At 42.7% G+C, this 21410-nt stretch overlaps 1 protein-coding gene across 3 annotated transcripts in view; it reads left to right on the top strand.

The window, feature by feature from the left end:
- The window catches only part of INCENP (inner centromere protein), a 133551-nt gene extending 131383 nt beyond the window's left edge, over positions 1-2168 (top strand). For all 3 annotated transcript variants that reach the window (XM_053720460.1, XM_053720457.1, XM_053720458.1), the window contains exon 18: positions 1171-2168. In XM_053720460.1, coding sequence (XP_053576435.1) covers positions 1171-1385 — 215 coding nt within the window. In that variant the 3' untranslated portion in view covers positions 1386-2168. The remainder of the gene's footprint in view (positions 1-1170) is intronic.
- The last annotated feature ends 19242 nt before the right edge of the window (positions 2169-21410 follow it).

Here is a 21410-nt window from a genome sequence, read left to right as displayed (position 1 = left end):
TTTAGATCATTACAAGTTGTATATGATAAGGGCAGAAATGTCTCGGTGGTGGCGGGGAGAGGGGGGGGGATAGGTGTTTTTTTTTATAGAATTTAAAGGGGAGACAGTTTGTTGATTTGAGTCTATGTATCAGCGAGTGTGAAGGATTCCCATAAGAGCATATCTTGGTATAGGGTGATTTGACCTAGTTTGAGGTAGTGCAATCTTTCCAGAAGGAGGTTTTTTTGAACCAATGTTATCCATTCCTGGATAGCAGGGATTAATGTAGATTTCCATTTTCTAGGGATTAGCTGATTTGCAGCGTTGAGCAAGCATTTGCTGTTTTTATGTGTTATAAGAATTTTTAAATAAACAATATTGTATAATACATTAGATTGGCATCATTTCCAAGCCTTTATTAGCGCTGCTAAATAAACCCCATTTTTTCCTCTTACATACCATGTTGAAAATGGGTTTTATAAAATAAGAAGCACTGTATTACACATATAAAATTAAACTTTTTCAATGCTCATTCACTAATGCATTGCAGTATATGAGGACAATTTGGCTGCCTTCAATAAGTTGACATCAGTGAGAGAAGAAGCTGCTGTGCACACGTGTCATGTGCCTGTGTGGAACGCACGTTACAAGATGGCACCATAGATAGGAAAATACAAGCTGTGGATAAGCATAGAAAATATGAAGTCTTCTTGAAGAGCTTGTAGTAAGATAAATATACAGCATTGAGAACAGTGTATTAGTTTATTTTGATTCCTCAAACAGTTTAGAAAATTTTAAGCAGGTGTTTAGTGTCCCTTTAAGAGCAGCAACTTTCTACTTTACTCCTATTGATTTTTCTTCTCTTGGTATCTATTTGAAAAAGCAAGAGTGTAAGCTTAGGAGCCGGCCCATTTTTTGTTTCAGCACCTGGATAGCGCTTGCTGATTGCTGTCTAAATGTAGGCAGAAAGCGCTACCTATGTGCTGAACCAAAAATGGGCTGGCTCCTAAGCTTTCTTTCAAATAAAGATACCAAGAGAATGAAGAAAAATTGATAACAGAAGTAAATTAGAGCACAAGTGTCTTCTCCAACTACAAGTTTTGGACACTGTAGTCCTGAGCACTGCGTGTTTATAATTGGTCAGCTGTCTGGACCTGTTTTTATAATCGTCCCTTTCTGTTCCTTTCCCAGGTAACTTGCTTGGACAAGCGATACGGAAGCAGTACTATAACCCAATAGACGTGGACCGTTTATTTGGCACTATTGAAAGCCCTAAACTAGAGGACATGTTTTATAAAAGCAAACCTAGGTATTTCAAACGCACAAGCTCTGCTGTATGGCATTCGCCACCACTCAGCAGTAACAGACACCACCTTGCCGTGGGCTATGGACTTAAGAAATACTGAGCTATCAGCACTGAGGACTGAAATTTCCATACTACTATTTGTTGCTTCCTATCCCCTTTTATCCAACAGTCTGTCCTGTTTTTATGTTTTTTACCTGGGTGTATAATCTATTTGTATTGTAGAGACTTGTAAAAAATAAAGTTTGTATTTTCCAAGGTTGGATGTGGCTGTGATGCCAGAACTGTTATCCTATTGAGCGGTTGCTACGCTCTTCAAGAACTTTTTATTGTCAAAGTAAAATAACAGCAACAGCCAATATTAGATTGACTCTCATTTGGCATATTAGATTCAATCAACTAATATATATTTAACTAAAAGATTGCAGAACATCTCTTCATCTATCACCATAGAATGTGTAATAAATCAAAGCAAACCTTCCTCATTATTGGGTAAACTGTGGTCTGCACACTTAAAGGCACATAACCTCTTGTAATTACAAGGAATTGTTGTAGTATTACAATAAATACAAGCTGGACGTAAACTTTTTGGCTACATTAACACGTTGCCATAATTGTTAAACCCTTCGCAACTTGTTTGTTTAGGGTAGCCAATCTGGACTTGTTACTAGAGTATACACAGCTAGCCAGTCATTATGTTGGTGTATTATTGCCTCTGGAAGGATCTGACACATGTAGCCGTTTTAGGCTTGTGAACTCTAATGTGCACTTTGGATTTTCAGAGTAATTTACATAAGGGGCAAAACAAATGAAAGTATATTGCAAACTGATTGTTTTGTATTACAATCTAGCTAAACATTTTTATTTAATAAAAATTTTAAGTATGGTTTTTGTTGTTTTTTTGGGGGGTTATAGAGCAAATGTTTCTCTTATGTAAACAAAACAGCAGTAAACATTAAAGTTTGTCTAAAAAAAACTTTTAAAACACTAAGTTGCAGGAAGTGCTGGTTTGTGCACAACAGATTCTTGGGTATTTCTCACAGGAACAAGTACTATGTAGCTTATTTAGCATGCTATATTATCTTTCTCTTGTTAAGTGTATCCAGTCCACGGATCATCCATTACTTGTGGGATATATTCCCTTCCCAACAGGAAGTTGCAAGAGGATCACCCACAGCAGAGCTGCTATATAGCTCCTCCCCTCACATGTCATATCCAGTCATTCTCTTGCAACCCTCAACATAGATGGAGGTCGTGAGAGGACTGTGGTGTTTTATACTTAGTTTATTTCTTCAATCAAAAGTTTGTTATTTTTAAATGGCACCGGAGTGTGCTGTTTTTTTCTCAGGCAGTATTTGGAAGAAGAATCTGCCTGCGTTTTCTATGATCTTAGCAGAAGTAACTAAGATCCACTTGCTGTTCTCACACATTCTGAGGAGTGAGGTAACTTCAGAAAGGGAATGGCGTACAGGTTTTCCTGCAACTAAGGTATGTGCAGTAAAATATTTTTCTAAGGAATGGAATTGACTAAGAAAATGCTGCTGATACCGAAGTAATGTAAGTAAAGCCTTAAATGCAGTGAAAGCGACTGGTATCAGGCTTATTAATAGAGATATATACGCTTTAAAAAAATGTGTTTTAAAACGTTTGCTGGCATGTTTAATCGTTTTTTAACGTACTTTTGGTGATAAAACTTATTGGGGCATAATTGTTCCACATGGCTGGCGTTAATTTCTGCATAGAAAGTTAACTGAGGCTTCCCACTGTTGTAATATGAGTGGGAGGGGCCTATTTTAGTGCTTTTTTGCGCAGTAAAAATTCAGACTCGGACTTCCTGCTTCTTCCTGCATGATCCAGGACTTCTCTAGAGGGCTCAAAAGATTTCAAAAGTCATATTGAGGGAGGTAATCAGTCACAGCTGAGCTGTGACAGTGTGACTGTTTTAAAAAACGTTTTTCTCTATTGTTTATCCGTTTTGGGTATTAAGGGGTTAATCATCCATTTGCTAGTGGGTGCAATGCTCTGCTAACTTAATACATTTACTGTGAAAATTTGGTTGGTATAACTGCTTTGGTTCATTGATATTTCAACTTGAGACAGGTTTTGTGCTTCTTAAAGGCGCAGCAGCGTTTTTATATTGCTTGTAAACTTATTGTGAAGTGTTTTTCAAGCTTGCCAGTCTTATTGCTAGTCTGTTTAAAAATGTCTGACATAGATGAATCTACTTGTTCATTATGTTTGAAAGCCAGTGTGGAGCCCCATAGGAATATGTGTACTAAATGTATTGATTTCACTTTAAATAATAAAGGTCAGTCTTTATCTATAAAAGAATTATCACCAGATGACGAGGGGGAAGTTATGCCGACTAACTCTCCGCACGTGTCAGTACCTTCGCCTCCCGCTCAGGGGGCGCATGCTATTATGGCGCCAAGTACATCAGAGACGCCCATAGCAATTACTTTACAGGACATGGCTACAATCATGAATAATACCCTGTCAGAAGTATTATCTAGATTGCCAGAATTGAGAGGCAAGCGCGTTAGCTCTGGGATTAGGAGAGATGCAGAGCGCGCTGGTGCTGTAAGAGCCATGTCTGATACTGCGTCACAGTTTGCAGAACTGAGGACGGAGAGCTTCATTCTGTGGGTGACAGATCTGATTCAGAGATCTCTAATTTTAAATTTAAGCTTGAGAACCTCCGTGTATTGCTTGGGGAGGTTTTAGCTGCTCTGAACGACTGTAACACAGTTGCAATTCCAGAGAAATTGTGTAGGCTGGATAGATACTATGTGGTACCGGTGTGTACTGATGTTTTCCCTATACCTAAAAGGCTTACAGAAATTATTAGCAAGGATTGGGATAGACCCGGTGTGCCCTTTTCCCCACCTCCTATATTTAGAAAAATGTTTCCAATAGACGCCACTACACGGGACTTATGGCAGACGGTCCCTAAGGTGGAGGGAGCAGTTTCTACTTTAGCAAAGCGTACCACTATCCCGGTTGAGGATAGTTGTGCTTTTTCGGATCCAATGGATAAAAAATTAGGTTACCTTAAGAAAATGTTTGTTCAACAAGGTTTTATCCTGCAGCCCCTTGCATGCATTGCGCCTGTCACTGCTGCTGCGGCATTCTGGTTTGAGTCTCTGGAAGAGGCCATTCACACAGCTCCATTGGATGAAATTATGGACAAGCTTAAATCACTTAAGCTAGCTAACTCATTTGTTTCTGATGCCATTGTACATTTAACTAAACTAACGGCTAAGAACTCCGGATTCGCAATCCAGGCGCGGAGGGCGCTCTGGCTTAAATCCTGGTCAGCTGACGTGACTTCTAAATTACTTAATATTCCTTTCAAGGGGCAGACCTTATTCAGGCCCGGCTTGAAGGAAATTATTGCTGACATTACTGGAGGTAAGGGGCATACCCTTCCTCAGGACAGGGCCAAATCAAAGGCCAAACAGTCTAATTTTCGTGCCTTTCGAAATTTCAAGGCAGGAGCAGCATCAACTTCCTCCGCTCCAAAACAGGAAGGAACTGTTGCTCATTTCAGACAGGCCTGGAAACCTAACCAGTCCTGGAACAAGGGCAAGCAGGCCAGAAAACCTGCTACTGCCCCCAAGACAGCATGAAGGAACGGCCCCCTATCCGGAAACGGATCTAGTGGGGGGCAGACTTTCTCTCTTCGCCCAGGCGTGGGCAAGAGATGTTCAGGATCCCTGGGCATTGGAGATCATATCTCAGGGATATCTTCAAGGCTTCTCCTCCTCAAGGGAGATTTCATCTTTCAAGGTTATCAGAAAACCAGATAAAGAAAGAGGCATTCCTACGCTGTGTACAAGACCTCCTAGTAATGGGGGTGATCCACCCAGTTCCGCGGACGGAACAAGGACAGGGATTTCTCCAACATAGGTGTGTCCGGTCCACGGCGTCATCCTTACTTGTGGGATATTCTCTTCCCCAACAGGAAATGGCAAAGAGCCCAGCAAAGCTGGTCACATGATCCCTCCTAGGCTCCGCCTACCCCAGTCATTCTCTTTGCCGTTGCACAGGCAACATCTCCACGGAGATGGCTAAGGTTTAAATGTAGTTTTATTCTTCAATCAAGAGTTTGTTATTTTAAAATAGTGCTGGTATGTACTATTTACTCTGAAACAGAAAAGAGATGAAGATTTCTGTTTGTAAGAGGAAAATGATTTTAGCAACCGTTACTAAAATCGATGGCTGTTTCCACACAGGACTGTTGAGAGGAATTAACTTCAGTTGGGGGAAACAGTGGGCAGACTTTTGCTGCTTGAGGTATGACACATTTCTAACAAGACTTGGTAATGCTGGAAGCTGTCATTTTCCCTATGGGAACCGGTAAGCCATTTTCTTAGTTTAGTATAAGAATAAAGGGCTTCACAAGGGCTTTAAAGACTGGTAGACATTTTTCTGGGCTAAAACGATTACTTTACAAGTATATTTAGTGGATTATAACTATAAATAGTTCTTTTAATCTTGGGGATGTATTAAAAAAAACGGCAGGCACTGTATTGGACACCTTTTTCACTGGGGGCCTTTTCTAGTCATAGGCAGAGCCTCATTTTCGCGCCACTAATGCGCAGTTGTTTTTGGAAAGCAAGGCATGCAGATGCATGTGTGAGGAGCTAAGAACCACTGAAAAAGCTTATTGAAGGCGTCATTTGGTATCGTATTCCCCTCTGGGCTTGGTTGGGTCTCAGCAAAGCAGATACCAGGGACTGTATAGGGGTTAAATGTAAAAACGGCTCCGGTTCCGTTATTTTAAGAGTTAAAGCTTTCAAATTTGGTGTGCAATACTTTTAAGGCTTTAAGACACTGTGGTGAAATTTTGGTGAATTTTGAACAATTCCTTCATACTTTTTCACATATTCAGTAATAAAGTGTGTTCAGTTTAAAATTTAAAGTGACAGTAACGGTTTTATTTTAAAACGTTTTTTGTGCTTTGTTATCAAGTTTATGCCTGTTAACATGTCTGAACCATCAGATAGACGATGTTCTGTATGTTTGGAAGCCAAGGTTCCTCCCCATTTAAATATATGTGATGAATGTGACATAGTGTCCAAACAAAGTAGGGACAATGATGCCACTGATAATGATGTTGCCCAAAATGATTCCTCAAGCGAGGGGAGTAAGCATGGTACTGCATCATCCCCTTCTGTGTCTACACCAGTCTTGCCCACACAAGAGGCCCCTAGTACATCTAGTGCGCCAATCCTTCTTACTATGCAACAAATAACGGCTGTAATGGATAATTCTATTAAAAACATTTTGTCCAAAATGCCCACTTATCAGAGAAAGCGCAATTGCTCTGTTTTAGATACTGAAGAGCATGAGGACGCTGACGATGGTTCTGACATACCCTCACACCAATCTGAAGGGGCCAGGAGGGAGGTTTTGTCTGAGGGAGAAATTTCAGATTCAGGAAAAATTTCTCAACAAGCTGAACCTGGTGTTATTACTTTTAAATTTAAATTAGAACATCTCCACGCTCTGCTTAAGGAGGTGTTATCTACTCTGGATGATTGTGACAATTTGGTCATTCCAGAGAAGTTATGTAAGATGGAAAAGTTCCTAGAGGTCCCGGTGCCCCCCGATGCTTTTCCTATACCCAAGCGGGTGGCGGACATTGTAAATAAGGAATGGGAAAGGCCCGGCATACCTTTTGTTCCTCCCCCTATATTTAAAAAATTATTTCCTTGTCGACCCCAGAAAGGACTTATGGCAGACAGTCCTCAATGTCGAGGGGGCGGTTTCTACTCTAAACAAACGCACTACTATCCCTATAGAAGATAGTTGTGCTTTCAAAGATCCTATGGATAAAAAATTAGAGGGTTTGCTTAAAAAGATGTTTGTTCAGCAAGGTTACCTTCTACAACCAATTTCATGCATTGTTCCTGTCACTACAGCAGCGTGTTTCTGGTTCGAAGAACTAGAAAAGTCGCTCAATAAAGACTCTTCGTATGAGGAGGTTATGGACAGAGTTCAAGCACTTAAATTGGCTAACTCTTTTATCTTAGACGCCACTTTGCAATTAGCTAGATTAGCGGCGAAAAATTCAGGTTTTGCTATTGTGGCGCGCAGAGCGCTTTGGCTAAAGTCTTGGTCAGCGGATGTGTCCTCCAAGAACAAATTGCTTAACATCCCTTTCAAAGGTAAAACGCTGTTTGGCCCTGACTTGAAAGATTATTTCAGACATCACTGGGGGAAAGGGCCACGCCCTTCCTCGGGATAGGTCTTTTAAGGCTAAAAATAAGCCAAATTTTCGTCCCTTTCGCAGAAACGGACCAGCCTCAAATTCTACACCCTCTAAGCAAGAGGGTAATAGTTCTCAAACCAAACCAGCCTGGAGACCGATGCAAGGCTGGAACAAGGGTAAGCAGGCCAAGAAATCTGCTACTAAAACAGCATGAAGTGTTGGCCCCCGATCCGGGACCGGATCTGGTGGGGGGGCAGACTCTCTCTCTTTGCTCAGGCTTGGGCAAGAGATGTTCAGGATCCTTGGGCGCTAGAAATAGTTTCTCAAGGTTATCTCCTGGAATTCAAGGAACTACCCCCAAGGGGGAGGTTCCACAGGTCTCAATTGTCTTCAAACCAAATAAAAAGACAGGCATTCTTACATTGTGTAGAAGACCTGTTAAGAATGGGAGTGATTCATCCTGTTCCATTAGGAGAACAAGGGATGGGGTTTTACTCCAATCTGTTCATGGTTCCCAAAAAAGAAGGAACATTCAGACCAATTTTAGATCTCAAGATTCTAAACAAATTTCTCAGGGTTCCATCGTTCAAGATGGAAACCATTCGAACAATTCTTCCTACCATCCAGGAAGGTCAATTCATGACCACGGTGGATTTAAAGGATGCATATCTACATATTCCTATCCACAAGGAACATCATCGGTTCCTAAGGTTCGCCTTTCTGGACAAGCATTACCAGTTTGTGGCACTTCCATTTGGATTAGCCACTGCTCCAAGGATTTTCACAAAGGTACTAGGGTCCCTTCTAGCGGTGCTAAGACCAAGGGGCATTGCAGTAGTACCTTACTTGGACGACATACTGATTCAAGCGTCGTCTCTGTCAAAAGCAAAGGCTCATATGGACATTGTCCTAGCCTTTCTCAGATCTCACGGGTGGAAAGTGAACATAGAAAAAAGTTCTCTGTCCCCGTCAACAAGAGTTCCCTTCTTGGGAACAATAATAGACTCCTTAGAAATGAAGATTTTTCTGACAGAGGCCAGAAAATCAAAACTTCTAAGCTCTTGTCAAGTACTTCATTCTGTTCTTCTTCCTTCCATAGCGCAGTGCATGGAAGTAATAGGTTTGATGGTTGCGGCAATGGACATAGTTCCTTTTGCACGAATTCATCTAAGACCATTACAACTGTGCATGCTCAGACAGTGGAATGGGGATTATACAGACTTGTCTCCGACGATCCAAGTAGATCAAAGAACCAGAGATTCACTCCGTTGGTGGCTGAACCTGGACAACCTGTCACAGGGTATGAGCTTCCGCAGACCAGAGTGGGTCATTGTCACGACAGACGCCAGTCTGGTGGGCTGGGGCGCTGTCTGGGAACCCCTGAAAGCTCAGGGTCTATGGTCTCGGGAAGAATCTCTTCTCCCGATAAACATTCTGGAACAGCGAGCGATATTCAATGCTCTCAAAGCTTGGCCTCAACTAGCAAAGGCCAAATTCATAAGGTTTCAATCAGACATGACAACTGTTGCATATATCAACCATCAGGGGGGAACAAGGAGTTCCCTGGCGATGGAGGAAGTGACCAAAATAATTCAATGGGCGGAGAATCACTCCTGCCACTTGTCTGCAATCCACATCCCAGGAGTGGAAAATTGGGAAGCGGATTTTCTGAGTCGTCAGACTTTCCATCCGGGGGAGTGGGAACTCCATCCGGAAATCTTTGCCCAAATAACTCAATTATGGGGCATTCCAGACATGGACCTGATGGCGTCTCGTCAGAACTTCAAGGTTCCTTGCTACGGGTCCAGATCCAGGGATCCCAGGGCGACTCTAGTAGATGCACTGATAGCGCCTTGGACCTTCAACCTAGCTTATGTATTCCCACCGTTCCCTCTCATTCCCAGGCTGGTAGCCAGGATCAATCAGGAGAGGGCTTCGGTGATCTTGATAGCTCCTGCGTGGCCACGCAGAACTTGGTATGCAGACCTGGTGAATATGTCATCGGCTCCACCATGGAAGCTACCTTTGAGACAGGACCTTCTTGTTCAAGGTCCATTCGAACATCCGAATCTGGCTTCACTCCAACTGACTGCTTGGAGATTGAACGCTTGATTTTATCAAAGCGTGGGTTTTCAGATTCTGTCATTGATACTCTTATTCAGGCTAGAAAGCCTGTAACTAGGAAAATTTACCATAAAATATGGAAAAAATATATTTGTTGGTGTGAATCTAAAGGATTCCCATGGAACAAGATAAAAATTCCTAAGATTCTATCCTTTCTACAGGAGGGTTTGGAGAGGATTATCTGCAAGTTCTTTGAAGGGACAGATTTCTGCTTTATCTGTTTTACTTCACAAAAAACTGGCGGCTGTGCCAGATGTTCAAGCTTTTGTTCAGGCTCTGGTTAGAATCAAGCCTGTTTACAAACCTTTGACTCCTCCTTGGAGTCTCAATTTAGTTCTTTCAGTTCTTCAAGGGGTTCCGTTTGAACCCTTACATTCCGTAGATATTAAGTTACTATCTTGGAAAGTTTTGTTTTTGGTTGCAATTTCTTCTGCTAGAAGAGTTTCGGAGTTATCTGCTCTGCAGTGTTCTCCTCCTTATCTGGTGTTCCATGCAGATAAGGTGGTTTTGCGTACTAAACCTGGTTTTCTTCCGAAAGTTGTTTCTAACAAAAACATTAACCAGGAGATAGTTGTGCCTTCTTTGTGTCCGAATCCAGTTTCAAAGAAGGAACGTTTGTTACACAATTTGGATGTAGTTCGTGCTCTAAAATTCTATTTAGAGGCTACAAAGGATTTCAGACAAACATCTTCTTTGTTTGTTGTTTATTCTGGTAAAAGGAGAGGTCAAAAAGCAACTTCTACCTCTCTCTCTTTTTGGCTTAAAAGCATCATCCGATTGGCTTATGAGACTGCCGGACGGCAGCCTCCTGAAAGAATCACAGCTCACTCCACTAGGCTTCCACATGGGCCTTCAAGAACGAGGCTTCTGTTGATCAGATATGTAAGGCAGCGACTTGGTCTTCACTGCACACTTTTACCAAATTTTACAAATTTGATACTTTTGCTTCTTCTGAGGCTATTTTTGGGAGAAAGGTTTTGCAAGCCGTGGTGCCTTCCATCTAGGTGACCTGATTTGCTCCCTCCCATCATCAGTGTCCTAAAGCTTTGGTATTGGTTCCCACAAGTAAGGATGACGCCGTGGACCGGACACACCTATGTTGGAGAAAACAGAATTTATGCTTACCTGATAAATTACTTTCTCCAACGGTGTGTCCGGTCCACGGCCCGCCCTGGTTTTTTTAATCAGGTCTGATGAATTATTTTCTCTAACTACAGTCACCACGGTATCATATGATTTCTCCTATGCATATTCCTCCTTTATGTCGGTCGAATGACTGGGGTAGGCGGAGCCTAGGAGGGATCATGTGACCAGCTTTGCTGGGCTCTTTGCCATTTCCTGTTGGGGAAGAGAATATCCCACAAGTAAGGATGACGCCGTGGACCGGACACACCGTTGGAGAAAGTAATTTATCAGGTAAGAATAAATTCTGTTTTTATTCAAATCTGTTCGTGGTCCCCAAGAAAGAGGGTACCTTCAGACCAATTTTGGACCTAAAGATCTTAAACAAATTCCTAAGAGTTCCGTCATTCAAAATGGAAACTATTCGAACCATCTTACCCATGATCCAAGAGGGTCAGTACATGACCACAGTGGACTTAAAGGATGCCTACCTTCACATTCCGATTCACAAGAATCATCATCGGTTCCTGAGATTTGCCTTTCTAGACAGGCATTACCAATTTGTAGCTCTTCCCTTCGGGTTGGCTACAGCCCCAAGAATTTTTACAAAGGTTCTGGGCTCACTTCTGGCGGTTCTAAGACCGCGAGGCATAGCGGTGGCTCCTTATCTAGACGACATCCTGATACAGGCGACAAGCTTTCAAATTGCCAAGTCTCATACAGAGATAGTTCTGGCATTTCTGAGGTTGCATGGGTGGAAAGTGAACGAAGAAAAGAGTTCTCTATCTCCTCTCACAAGGGTTTCCTTCCTAGGGACTCTTATAGATTCTGTAGAAATGAAGATTTACTTGACGGAGTCCAGGTTATCAAAACTTCTAAATGCTTGCCGTGTTCTCCACTCCGCGCCCTGCGGTGGCTCAGTGCATGGAGGTAATCGGCTTAATGGTAGCGGCAATGGACATAGTGCCATTTGCGCGCCTGCATCTCAGACCGCTGCAATTATGCATGCTCAGTCAGTGGAATGGGGATTACACAGATTTGTCCCCTCTACTAAATCTGGATCAGGAAACCAGAGATTCTCTTCTCTGGTGGTTATCTCTGGTCCACCTGTCCAAGGGTATGACCTTTCGCAGACCAGATTGGACGATTGTAACAAATGCCAGCCTTCTAGGTTGGGGTGCAGTCTGGAACTCCCTGAAGGCTCAGGGATCGTGGACTCAGGAGGAGAAACTCCTCCCAATAAATATTCTGGAGTTAAGAGCAATATTCAATGCTCTTCTAGCTTGGCCTCAGTTAGCAACTCTGAGGTTCATCAGATTTCAGTCGGACAACATCACGACTGTGGCTTACATCAACCATCAAGGGGGAACCAGGAGTTCCCTAGCGATGTTAGAAGTCTCCAAGATAATTCGCTGGGCAGAGTCTCACTCTTGCCACCTATCAGCAATCCATATGCCAGGTGTAGAGAACTGGGAGGCGGATTTTCTAAGTCGTCAGACTTTTCATCCGGGGGAGTGGGAACTCCATCCGGAGGTGTTTGCTCAATTGGTTCATCGTTGGGGCAAACCAGAACTGGATCTCATGGTGTCTCACCAGAACACCAAGCTTCCTTGTTACGGATCCAGGTCCAGGGACCCAGAAGCAACGCTGATAGATGCTCTAGCAGCTCCTTGGTTCTTCAACCTGGCTTATGTGTTTCCACCGTTTCCTCTGCTCCCTCGACTGATTGCCAAAATCAGACAGGAGAGGGCATCGTTGATTCTGATAGCGCCTGCGTGGCCACGCAGGACCTGGTATGCAGACCTAGTGGACATGTCATCCTTTCCACCATGGACTCTGCCTCTGAGACAAGACCTTCTCATACAAGGTCCTTTCAATCATCCGAATCTAATTTCTCTGAGACTGACTGCATGGAGATTGAACGCTTGATCCTATCAAAGCGTGGCTTCTCCGAGTCAGTCATTGATACCTTAATACAGGCACGAAAGCCTGTCACCAGGAAAATCTACCACAAGATATGGCGTAAATATCTTCATTGGTGTGAATCCAAGAATTACTCATGGAGAAGGGTTAGGATTCCTAGGATATTGTCCTTCCTCCAAGAGGGTTTGGACAAAGGATTATCAGCTAGTTCTTTAAAGGGACAGATTTCTGCTCTGTCTATTCTTTTGCACAAGCGTCTGGCAGTTCCAGACGTTCAGGCATTTTGTCAGGCTTTAGTTAGAATTAAGCCTGTGTTTAAACCTGTTGCTCCTCCATGGAGCTTAAACTTGGTTCTTAAAGTTCTTCAAGGGGTTCCGTTTGAACCCCTTCATTCTATTGATATCAAACTTCTATCATGGAAAGTTCTGTTTCTGATGGCTATTTCCTCGGCTCGAAGAGTCTGAGTTATCTGCCTTACATTGTGATTCTCCTTATCTGATCTTTCATTCAGATAAAGTAGTTCTGCGCACAAAAACTGGGTTTTTACCCAAGGTGGTTTCTAACAAGAATATCAATCAAGAGATTGTTGTTCCATCATTATGTCCTAATCCTTCTTCAAAGAAGGAACGTCTTTTGCATAATCTAGACTTAGTCCGTGCCTTGAAGTTTTACTTACAAGCTACTAAAGATTTTCGTCAAACATCTAACCTGTTTGTTGATTACTCTGGACAGAGAAGAGTTCAAAAGGCCTCGGCAACCTCCCTTTCTTTTTGGCTTCAGAGTATAATCCGTTTAGCCTATGAGACTGCTGGACAGCAGCCCCCTGAAAGGATTACAGCTCATTCTACTAGAGCTGTGGCTTCCACCTGGGCCTTTAAAAATGAGGCTTCTGTTGAACAGATTTGCAAGTCTGCGACTTGGTCTTCGCTTCATACCTTTTCGAAATTTTACAAATTTGATACTTTTGTTTCTTCGGAGGCTGTTTTTGGGAGAAAGGTTCTACAGGCAGTGGTTCCTTCCGTTTAAGTTCCTGCCTTGTCCCTCACATCATCCGTGTTCTTTAGCTTTGTTATTGGTATCCCACAAGTAATGGATGATCCATGGACTGGATACACTTAACAAGAGAAAACATAATTTATGCTAACCTGATAAATTTATTTCTCTTGTAGTGTATCCAGTCCATGGCCCGCCCTGTCCTTTTAAGGCAGGTCTAAATTTTGATTAAACTACAGTCACCACTGCACCCTATGGTTTCTCCTTTCTCGGCTTGTTTCGGTCAAATGACTGGATATGGCAGTGAGGGGAGGAGCTATATAGCAGCTCTGCTGTAAGTGATCCTCTTGCAACTTCCTGTTGGGAAGGAGAATATCCCACAAGTAATGGATGATCCGTGGACTGGATACACTACAAGAGAAATAAATTTATCAGGTAAGCATAAATTATGTTATTGATGCTTTTAGGGAACACCCAATGATGGCTTACAAAAGGGTACCTAACTTGAGACAAGCTAGTAAGGAGTGATGTAGGACCAAGGAAGACAATGAACCAAAAGTATATAACAGCTAAGAAAACTGGCACATATCCTTGTCTTGGATGTGCTAGCTGTAATGCAGTAATTAAAGGCGAGTTTTTTGTACATCCCCTAACAGGTAAGAAATTCAAGATCAGGGATTTCTACACGTGTGACTCATCCTATGTCATTTACCTTATAAAGTGTCCGTGTTCCAGGATCTATCTAGGTGAGACCACTAGAAAGGTGAGAGATAGGATGAGTCAACACAAGTCGAATATCAGATGTGGAGATATCAATGCTCCTGTGTCCAGTCACTTTTTAGAGGCTGGACATAGTATCATCCAACTAAGATGGCAGGTCATTGACAGTGTAGGTAAACTACGTAGAGGAGGCAATAGGGAACAACTGCTAAAACAAAAGGAATTCTTTTGGATCCACAAATTGAATGCAATGACCCCTATAGGTTTAAATAGGGAGCTTGATCTAGCAGTGTTTCTGTAATGATAAATTACAATAAAGTATAACCCATTAAGTATAACTTATAAAATCTGTTTAAGTATTGTTTTTAATTAGATTAACAGGTTGAAATACATGTTTCTCCAACATAGGTGTGTCCGGTCCACGGCGTCATCCTTACTTGTGGGATATTCTCTTCCCCAACAGGAAATGGCAAAGAGCCCAGCAAAGCTGGTCACATGATCCCTCCTAGGCTCCGCCTACCCCAGTCATTCTCTTTGCCGTTGTACAGGCAACATCTCCACGGAGATGGCTTAGAGTTTTTTAGTGTTTAACTGTAGTTTTTATTATTCAATCAAGAGTTTGTTATTTTGAAATAGTGCTGGTATGTACTATTTACTCAGAAACAGAAAAGAGATGAAGATTTCTGTTTGTATGAGGAAAATGATTTTAGCAACCGTAACTAAAATCCATGGCTGTTCCACACAGGACTGTTGAGAGCAATTAACTTCAGTTGGGGGAACAGTGTGCAGTCTCTTGCTGCTTGAGGTATGACACATTCTAACAAGACGATGTAATGCTGGAAGCTGTCATTTTCCCTATGGGATCCGGTAAGCCATGTTTATTACGATGGTAAATAAGGGCTTCACAAGGGCTTATTAAGACTGTAGACTTTTCTGGGCTAAATCGATTCATTATTAACACATATTTAGCCTTGAGGAATCATTTTATCTGGGTATATTGATATTATAATATCGGCAGGCACTGTATTAGACACCTTATTTCTTAGGGGCTTTCCCAAAGCATAAGCAGAGCCTCATTTTCGCGCCGGTGTGGCGCACTTGTTTTTGAGAGGCATGGCATGCAGTCGCATGTGAGAGGAGCTCTGATACTTAGAAAAGACTTTCTGAAGGCGTCATTTGGTATCGTATTCCCCTTTGGGTTTGGTTGGGTCTCAGCAAAGCAGATACCAGGGACTGTAAAGGGGTTAAAGTGTTAAAACGGCTCCGGTTCCGTTATTTTAAGGGTTAAAGCTTCCAAATTTGGTGTGCAATACTTTTAAGGCTTTAAGACACTGTGGTGAAAATTTGGTGAATTTTGTACAATTCCTTCATGTTTTTTCGCAATTGCAGTAATAAAGTGTGTTCAGTTTAAAATTTAAAGTGACAGTAACGGTTTTATTTTAAAACGTTTTTTGTACTTTATTATCAAGTTTATGCCTGTTTAACATGTCTGAACTACCAGATAGACTGTGTTCTGAATGTGGGGAAGCCAGAATTCCTGTTCATTTAAATAAATGTGATTTATGTGATAATGACAATGATGCCCAAGATGATTCCTCAAGTGAGGGGAGTAAGCATGGTACTGCATCATTCCCTCCTTCGTCTACACGAGTCTTGCCCACTCAGGAGGCCCCTAGTACATCTAGCGCGCCAATACTCCTTACTATGCAACAATTAACGGCTGTAATGGATAATTCTGTCAAAAACATTTTAGCCAAAATGAACCCTTGTCAGCGTAAGCGTGGCTGCTCTGTTTTAGTTACTGAAGAGCATGACGACGCTGATATTAATATCTCTGAAGGGCCCCTAACCCAATCTGAGGGGGCCAGGGAGGTTTTGTCTGAGGGAGAAATTACTGATTCAGGGAACATTTCTCAACAGGCTGAACCTGATGTAATTGCATTTAAATTTAAGTTGGAACATCTCCGCATTCTGCTTAAGGAGGTATTATCCACTCTGGATGATTGTGAAAAGTTGGTCATCCCAGAGAAACTATGTAAAATGGACAAGTTCCTAGAGGTGCCGGGGCTCCCAGAAGCTTTTCCTATACCCAAGCGGGTGGCGGACATTGTTAATAAAGAATGGGAAAGGCCCGGTATTCCTTTCGTCCCTCCCCCCATATTTAAAAAATTGTTTCCTATGGTCGACCCCAGAAAGGACTTATGGCAGACAGTCCCCAAGGTCGAGGGAGCGGTTTCTACTTTAAACAAACGCACCACTATACCCATAGAGGATAGTTGTGCTTTCAAAGATCCTATGGATAAAAAATTAGAAGGTTTGCTTAAAAAGATGTTTGTTCAGCAGGGTTACCTTCTACAACCAATTTCATGCATTGTCCCTGTCACTACAGCCGCATGTTTCTGGTTTGATGAGCTGATAAAGGCGCTCGATAGTGATTCTCCTCCTTATGAGGAGATTATGGACAGAATCAATGCTCTCAAATTGGCTAATTCTTTCACCCTAGACGCCACTTTGCAATTGGCTAGGTTAGCGGCTAAGAATTCTGGGTTTGCTATTGTGGCGCGCAGAGCGCTTTGGTTGAAATCTTGGTCGGCTGATGCGTCTTCCAAGAACAAGCTACTAAACATTCCTTTCAAGGGGAAAACGCTGTTTGGCCCTGACTTGAAAGAGATTATCTCTGATATCACTGGGGGTAAGGGCCACGCCCTTCCTCAGGATCGGCCTTTCAAGGCGAAAAATAGACCTAATTTTCGTCCCTTTCGTAAAAACGGACCAGCCCAAAGTGCTACGTCCTCTAAGCAAGAGGGTAATACTTCTCAAGCCAAGCCAGCTTGGAGACCAATGCAAGGCTGGAACAAGGGAAAGCAGGCCAAGAAACCTGCCACTGCTACCAAGACAGCATGAAATATTGGCCCCCGATCCGGGACCGGATCTGGTGGGGGGCAGACTCTCTCTCTTCGCTCAGGCTTGGGCAAGAGATGTTCTGGATCCTTGGGCGCTAGAAATAGTCTCCCAGGGTTATCTTCTGGAATTCAAGGGACTTCCCCCAAGGGGGAGGTTCCACAGGTCTCAGTTGTCTTCAGACCACATAAAAAGACAGGCGTTCTTACATTGTGTAGAAGACCTGTTAAAAATGGGAGTGATTCATCCTGTTCCACTAAGAGAACAAGGGATGGGGTTCTACTCCAATCTGTTCATAGTTCCCAAAAAAGAGGGAACGTTCAGACCAATCTTAGATCTCAAGATCTTAAACAAGTTTCTCAAGGTTCCATCGTTCAAGATGGAAACCATTCGAACTATTCTTCCTTCCATCCAGGAAGGTCAATTCATGACCACGGTGGATTTAAAGGATGCGTATCTACATATTCCTATCCACAAGGAACATCATCGGTTCCTAAGGTTCGCATTCCTGGACAAACATTACCAGTTCGTGGCGCTTCCTTTCGGATTAGCCACTGCTCCAAGGATTTTCACAAAGGTACTAGGGTCCCTTCTAGCGGTGCTAAGACCAAGGGGCATTGCAGTAGTACCTTACCTGGACGACATTCTGATTCAAGCGTCGTCCCTTCCTCAAGCAAAGGCTCACACGGACATCGTCCTGGCCTTTCTCAGATCTCACGGCTGGAAAGTGAACGTGGAAAAGAGTTCTCTATCCCCGTCAACAAGGGTTCCCTTCTTGGGAACAATTATAGACTCCTTAGAAATGAGGATCTTTCTAACAGAGGCCAGAAAAACAAAACTTCTAGACTCTTGTCGGATACTTCATTCCGTTCCTCTTCCTTCCATAGCTCAGTGCATGGAAGTGATCGGGTTGATGGTAGCGGCAATGGACATAGTTCCTTTTGCGCGCATTCATCTAAGACCATTACAACTGTGCATGCTCAGTCAGTGGAATGGGGACTATACAGACTTGTCTCCGAAGATACAAGTAAATCAGAGGACCAGAGACTCACTCCGTTGGTGGCTGTCCCTGGACAATCTGTCACAAGGGATGACGTTCCGCAGACCAGAGTGGGTCATTGTCACGACCGACGCCAGTCTGATGGGCTGGGGCGCGGTCTGGGGATCCCTGAAAGCTCAGGGTCTTTGGTCTCGGGAAGAATCTCTTCTACCGATAAATATTCTGGAGCTGAGAGCGATATTCAATGCTCTCAAGGCTTGGCCTCAGCTAGCGAGGACCAAGTTCATACGGTTTCAATCAGACAACATGACGACTGTTGCGTACATCAACCATCAGGGGGGAACAAGGAGTTCCCTAGCGATGGAAGAAGTGACCAAAATCATTCTATGGGCGGAGTCTCACTCCTGCCACCTGTCTGCTATCCACATCCCAGGAGTGGAAAATTGGGAAGCGGATTTTCTGAGTCGTCAGACATTGCATCCGGGGGAGTGGGAACTCCATCCGGAAATCTTTGCCCAAGTCACCCAGCGGTGGGGCATTCCAGACATGGATCTAATGGCATCTCGTCAGAACTGCAAAGTTCCTTGCTACGGGTCCAGATCCAGGGATCCCAAGGCGGCTCTAGTGGATGCACTAGTAGCACCTTGGACCTTCAAACTAGCTTATGTGTTCCCGCCGTTTCCTCTCATCCCCAGGCTGGTAGCCAGGATCAATCAGGAGAGGGCGTCGGTGATCTTGATAGCTCCTGCGTGGCCACGCAGGACTTGGTATGCAGATCTGGTGAATATGTCATCGGCTCCACCTTGGAAGCTACCTTTGAGACGAGACCTTCTTGTTCAGGGTCCGTTCGAACATCCGAATCTGGTTTCACTCCAGCTGACTGCTTGGAGATTGAACGCTTGATTCTATCGAAGCGAGGATTCTCAGATTCTGTTATTGATACTCTTGTTCAGGCCAGAAAGCCTGTAACTAGAAAGATTTACCACAAGATTTGGAAAAAATATATCTGTTGGTGTGAATCTAAAGGATTCCCTTGGGATAAGGTTAAGATTCCTAAGATTTTATCCTTCCTTCAAGACGGATTAGAAAAAGGATTATCTGCAAGTTCCCTGAAGGGACAGATTTCTGCCTTGTCTGTGTTACTTCACAAAAAGCTGGCAGCTGTGCCAGATGTTCAAGCTTTTGTTCAGGCTCTGGTTAGAATTAAGCCTGTTTACAAACCTTTGACTCCTCCTTGGAGTCTCAATTTAGTTCTTTCAGTTCTTCAGGGGGTTCCGTTTGAACCCTTACATTCCGTTGATATTAAGTTATTATCTTGGAAAGTTTTGTTTTTAGTTGCAATTTCTTCTGCTAGAAGAGTTTCAGAATTATCTGCTCTGCAGTGTTCTCCTCCTTATCTGGTGTTCCATGCAGATAAGGTGGTTTTACGTACTAAACCTGGTTTTCTTCCAAAAGTTGTTTCTAACAAAAACATTAACCAGGAGATTATCGTACCTTCTCTGTGTCCGAAACCAGTTTCAAAGAAGGAACGTTTGTTGCACAATTTGGATGTTGTTCGCGCTCTAAAATTCTATTTAGATGCTACAAAGGATTTTAGACAAACATCTTCCTTGTTTGTTGTTTACTCCGGTAAAAGGAGAGGTCAAAAAGCAACTTCTACCTCTCTCTCCTTTTGGATTAAAAGCATCATCAGATTGGCTTACGAGACTGCAGGACGGCAGCCTCCCGAAAGAATCACAGCTCATTCCACTAGGGCTGTGGCTTCCACATGGGCCTTCAAGAACGAGGCTTCTGTTGATCAGATATGTAGGGCAGCGACTTGGTCTTCACTGCACACTTTTACCAAATTTTACAAGTTTGATACTTTTGCTTCTTCTGAGGCTATTTTTGGGAGAAAGGTTTTGCAAGCCGTGGTGCCTTCCATTTAGGTGACCTGATTTGCTCCCTCCCTTCATCCGTGTCCTAAAGCTTTGGTATTGGTTCCCACAAGTAAGGATGACGCCGTGGACCGGACACACCTATGTTGGAGAAAACAGAATTTATGTTTACCTGATAAATTACTTTCTCCAACGGTGTGTCCGGTCCACGGCCCGCCCTGGTTTTTTTTTTTAATCAGGTCTGATATTTTATTTTCTTTAACTACAGTCACCACGGTACCATATGGTTTCTCCTATGCAAATATTCCTCCTTAACGTCGGTCGAATGACTGGGGTAGGCGGAGCCTAGGAGGGATCATGTGACCAGCTTTGCTGGGCTCTTTGCCATTTCCTGTTGGGGAAGAGAATATCCCACAAGTAAGGATGACGCCGTGGACCGGACACACCGTTGGAGAAAGTAATTTATCAGGTAAACATAAATTCTGTTTTTTTTATTTTAATTATAAGGTAGTGTTTATTAAAATTAAAGGATTACTTTCTGTTATAATTTTTAAGCTAAACAACTAACATATTAAAGTTAATAAACATTAATTAAAACCTACTGACCTATATTTTCTCCAAAACAAAGTTTCATAACATTCTAAAAGTTATCTTTTATTCGCCGATGATGTCACGTTATCCTGCCCACTATTTTCAGCACTGCATGTTCAAAATACTTAAACCAATAACTTTGTGTTTAAAGCGCCATTTTGAAACCTAGGTACTGTAAACGGATTGGTACAGAGCAAAGGATACCCACGGAGTGGGTTTGGAAAACAATTAAATTTGCAGACAAGATTTCTGATATACGGTAGATATATGTTAATGAAATGCTATTGATAAAAAGCGTATTGGGGTAGTTAGTTAGTAACAGGCATAGAAAATATTTACTTACAGTGGCCCTTTAAAGTCACATTATTGTGTAATCTTCACTAGATGGCGCTATTTCTAACATAAGGTGTTTAATATATGGTGTTAAGAAATGTGAAGGGTTAAAATTTTCCCTATATAAGCTCTGTAATCACCTGTTGATGCTATGCACGATTAAGGGAAATATTCCCGAAACGTTGCTGCTGTTTGTACCTCAATAAATATCTTCTTTTTATTTTGAATCCTGGGTGCTGTGGAATTCCATTATATTGACTCCTGCTCAGCAGGAGGTGGCATAGAGCACCACAGCAAAGCTGTTATATCACCTCACACCCCAGTCAT

The sequence above is a fragment of the Bombina bombina genome, chromosome 7 (assembly GCF_027579735.1).
Source record: "Bombina bombina isolate aBomBom1 chromosome 7, aBomBom1.pri, whole genome shotgun sequence".
In the NCBI taxonomy this organism is placed as follows: Eukaryota; Metazoa; Chordata; class Amphibia; order Anura; family Bombinatoridae; genus Bombina; species Bombina bombina.
Note: the sequence above shows the minus strand (reverse complement) of the source record. Positions and strands in the feature narration are given on the sequence as shown.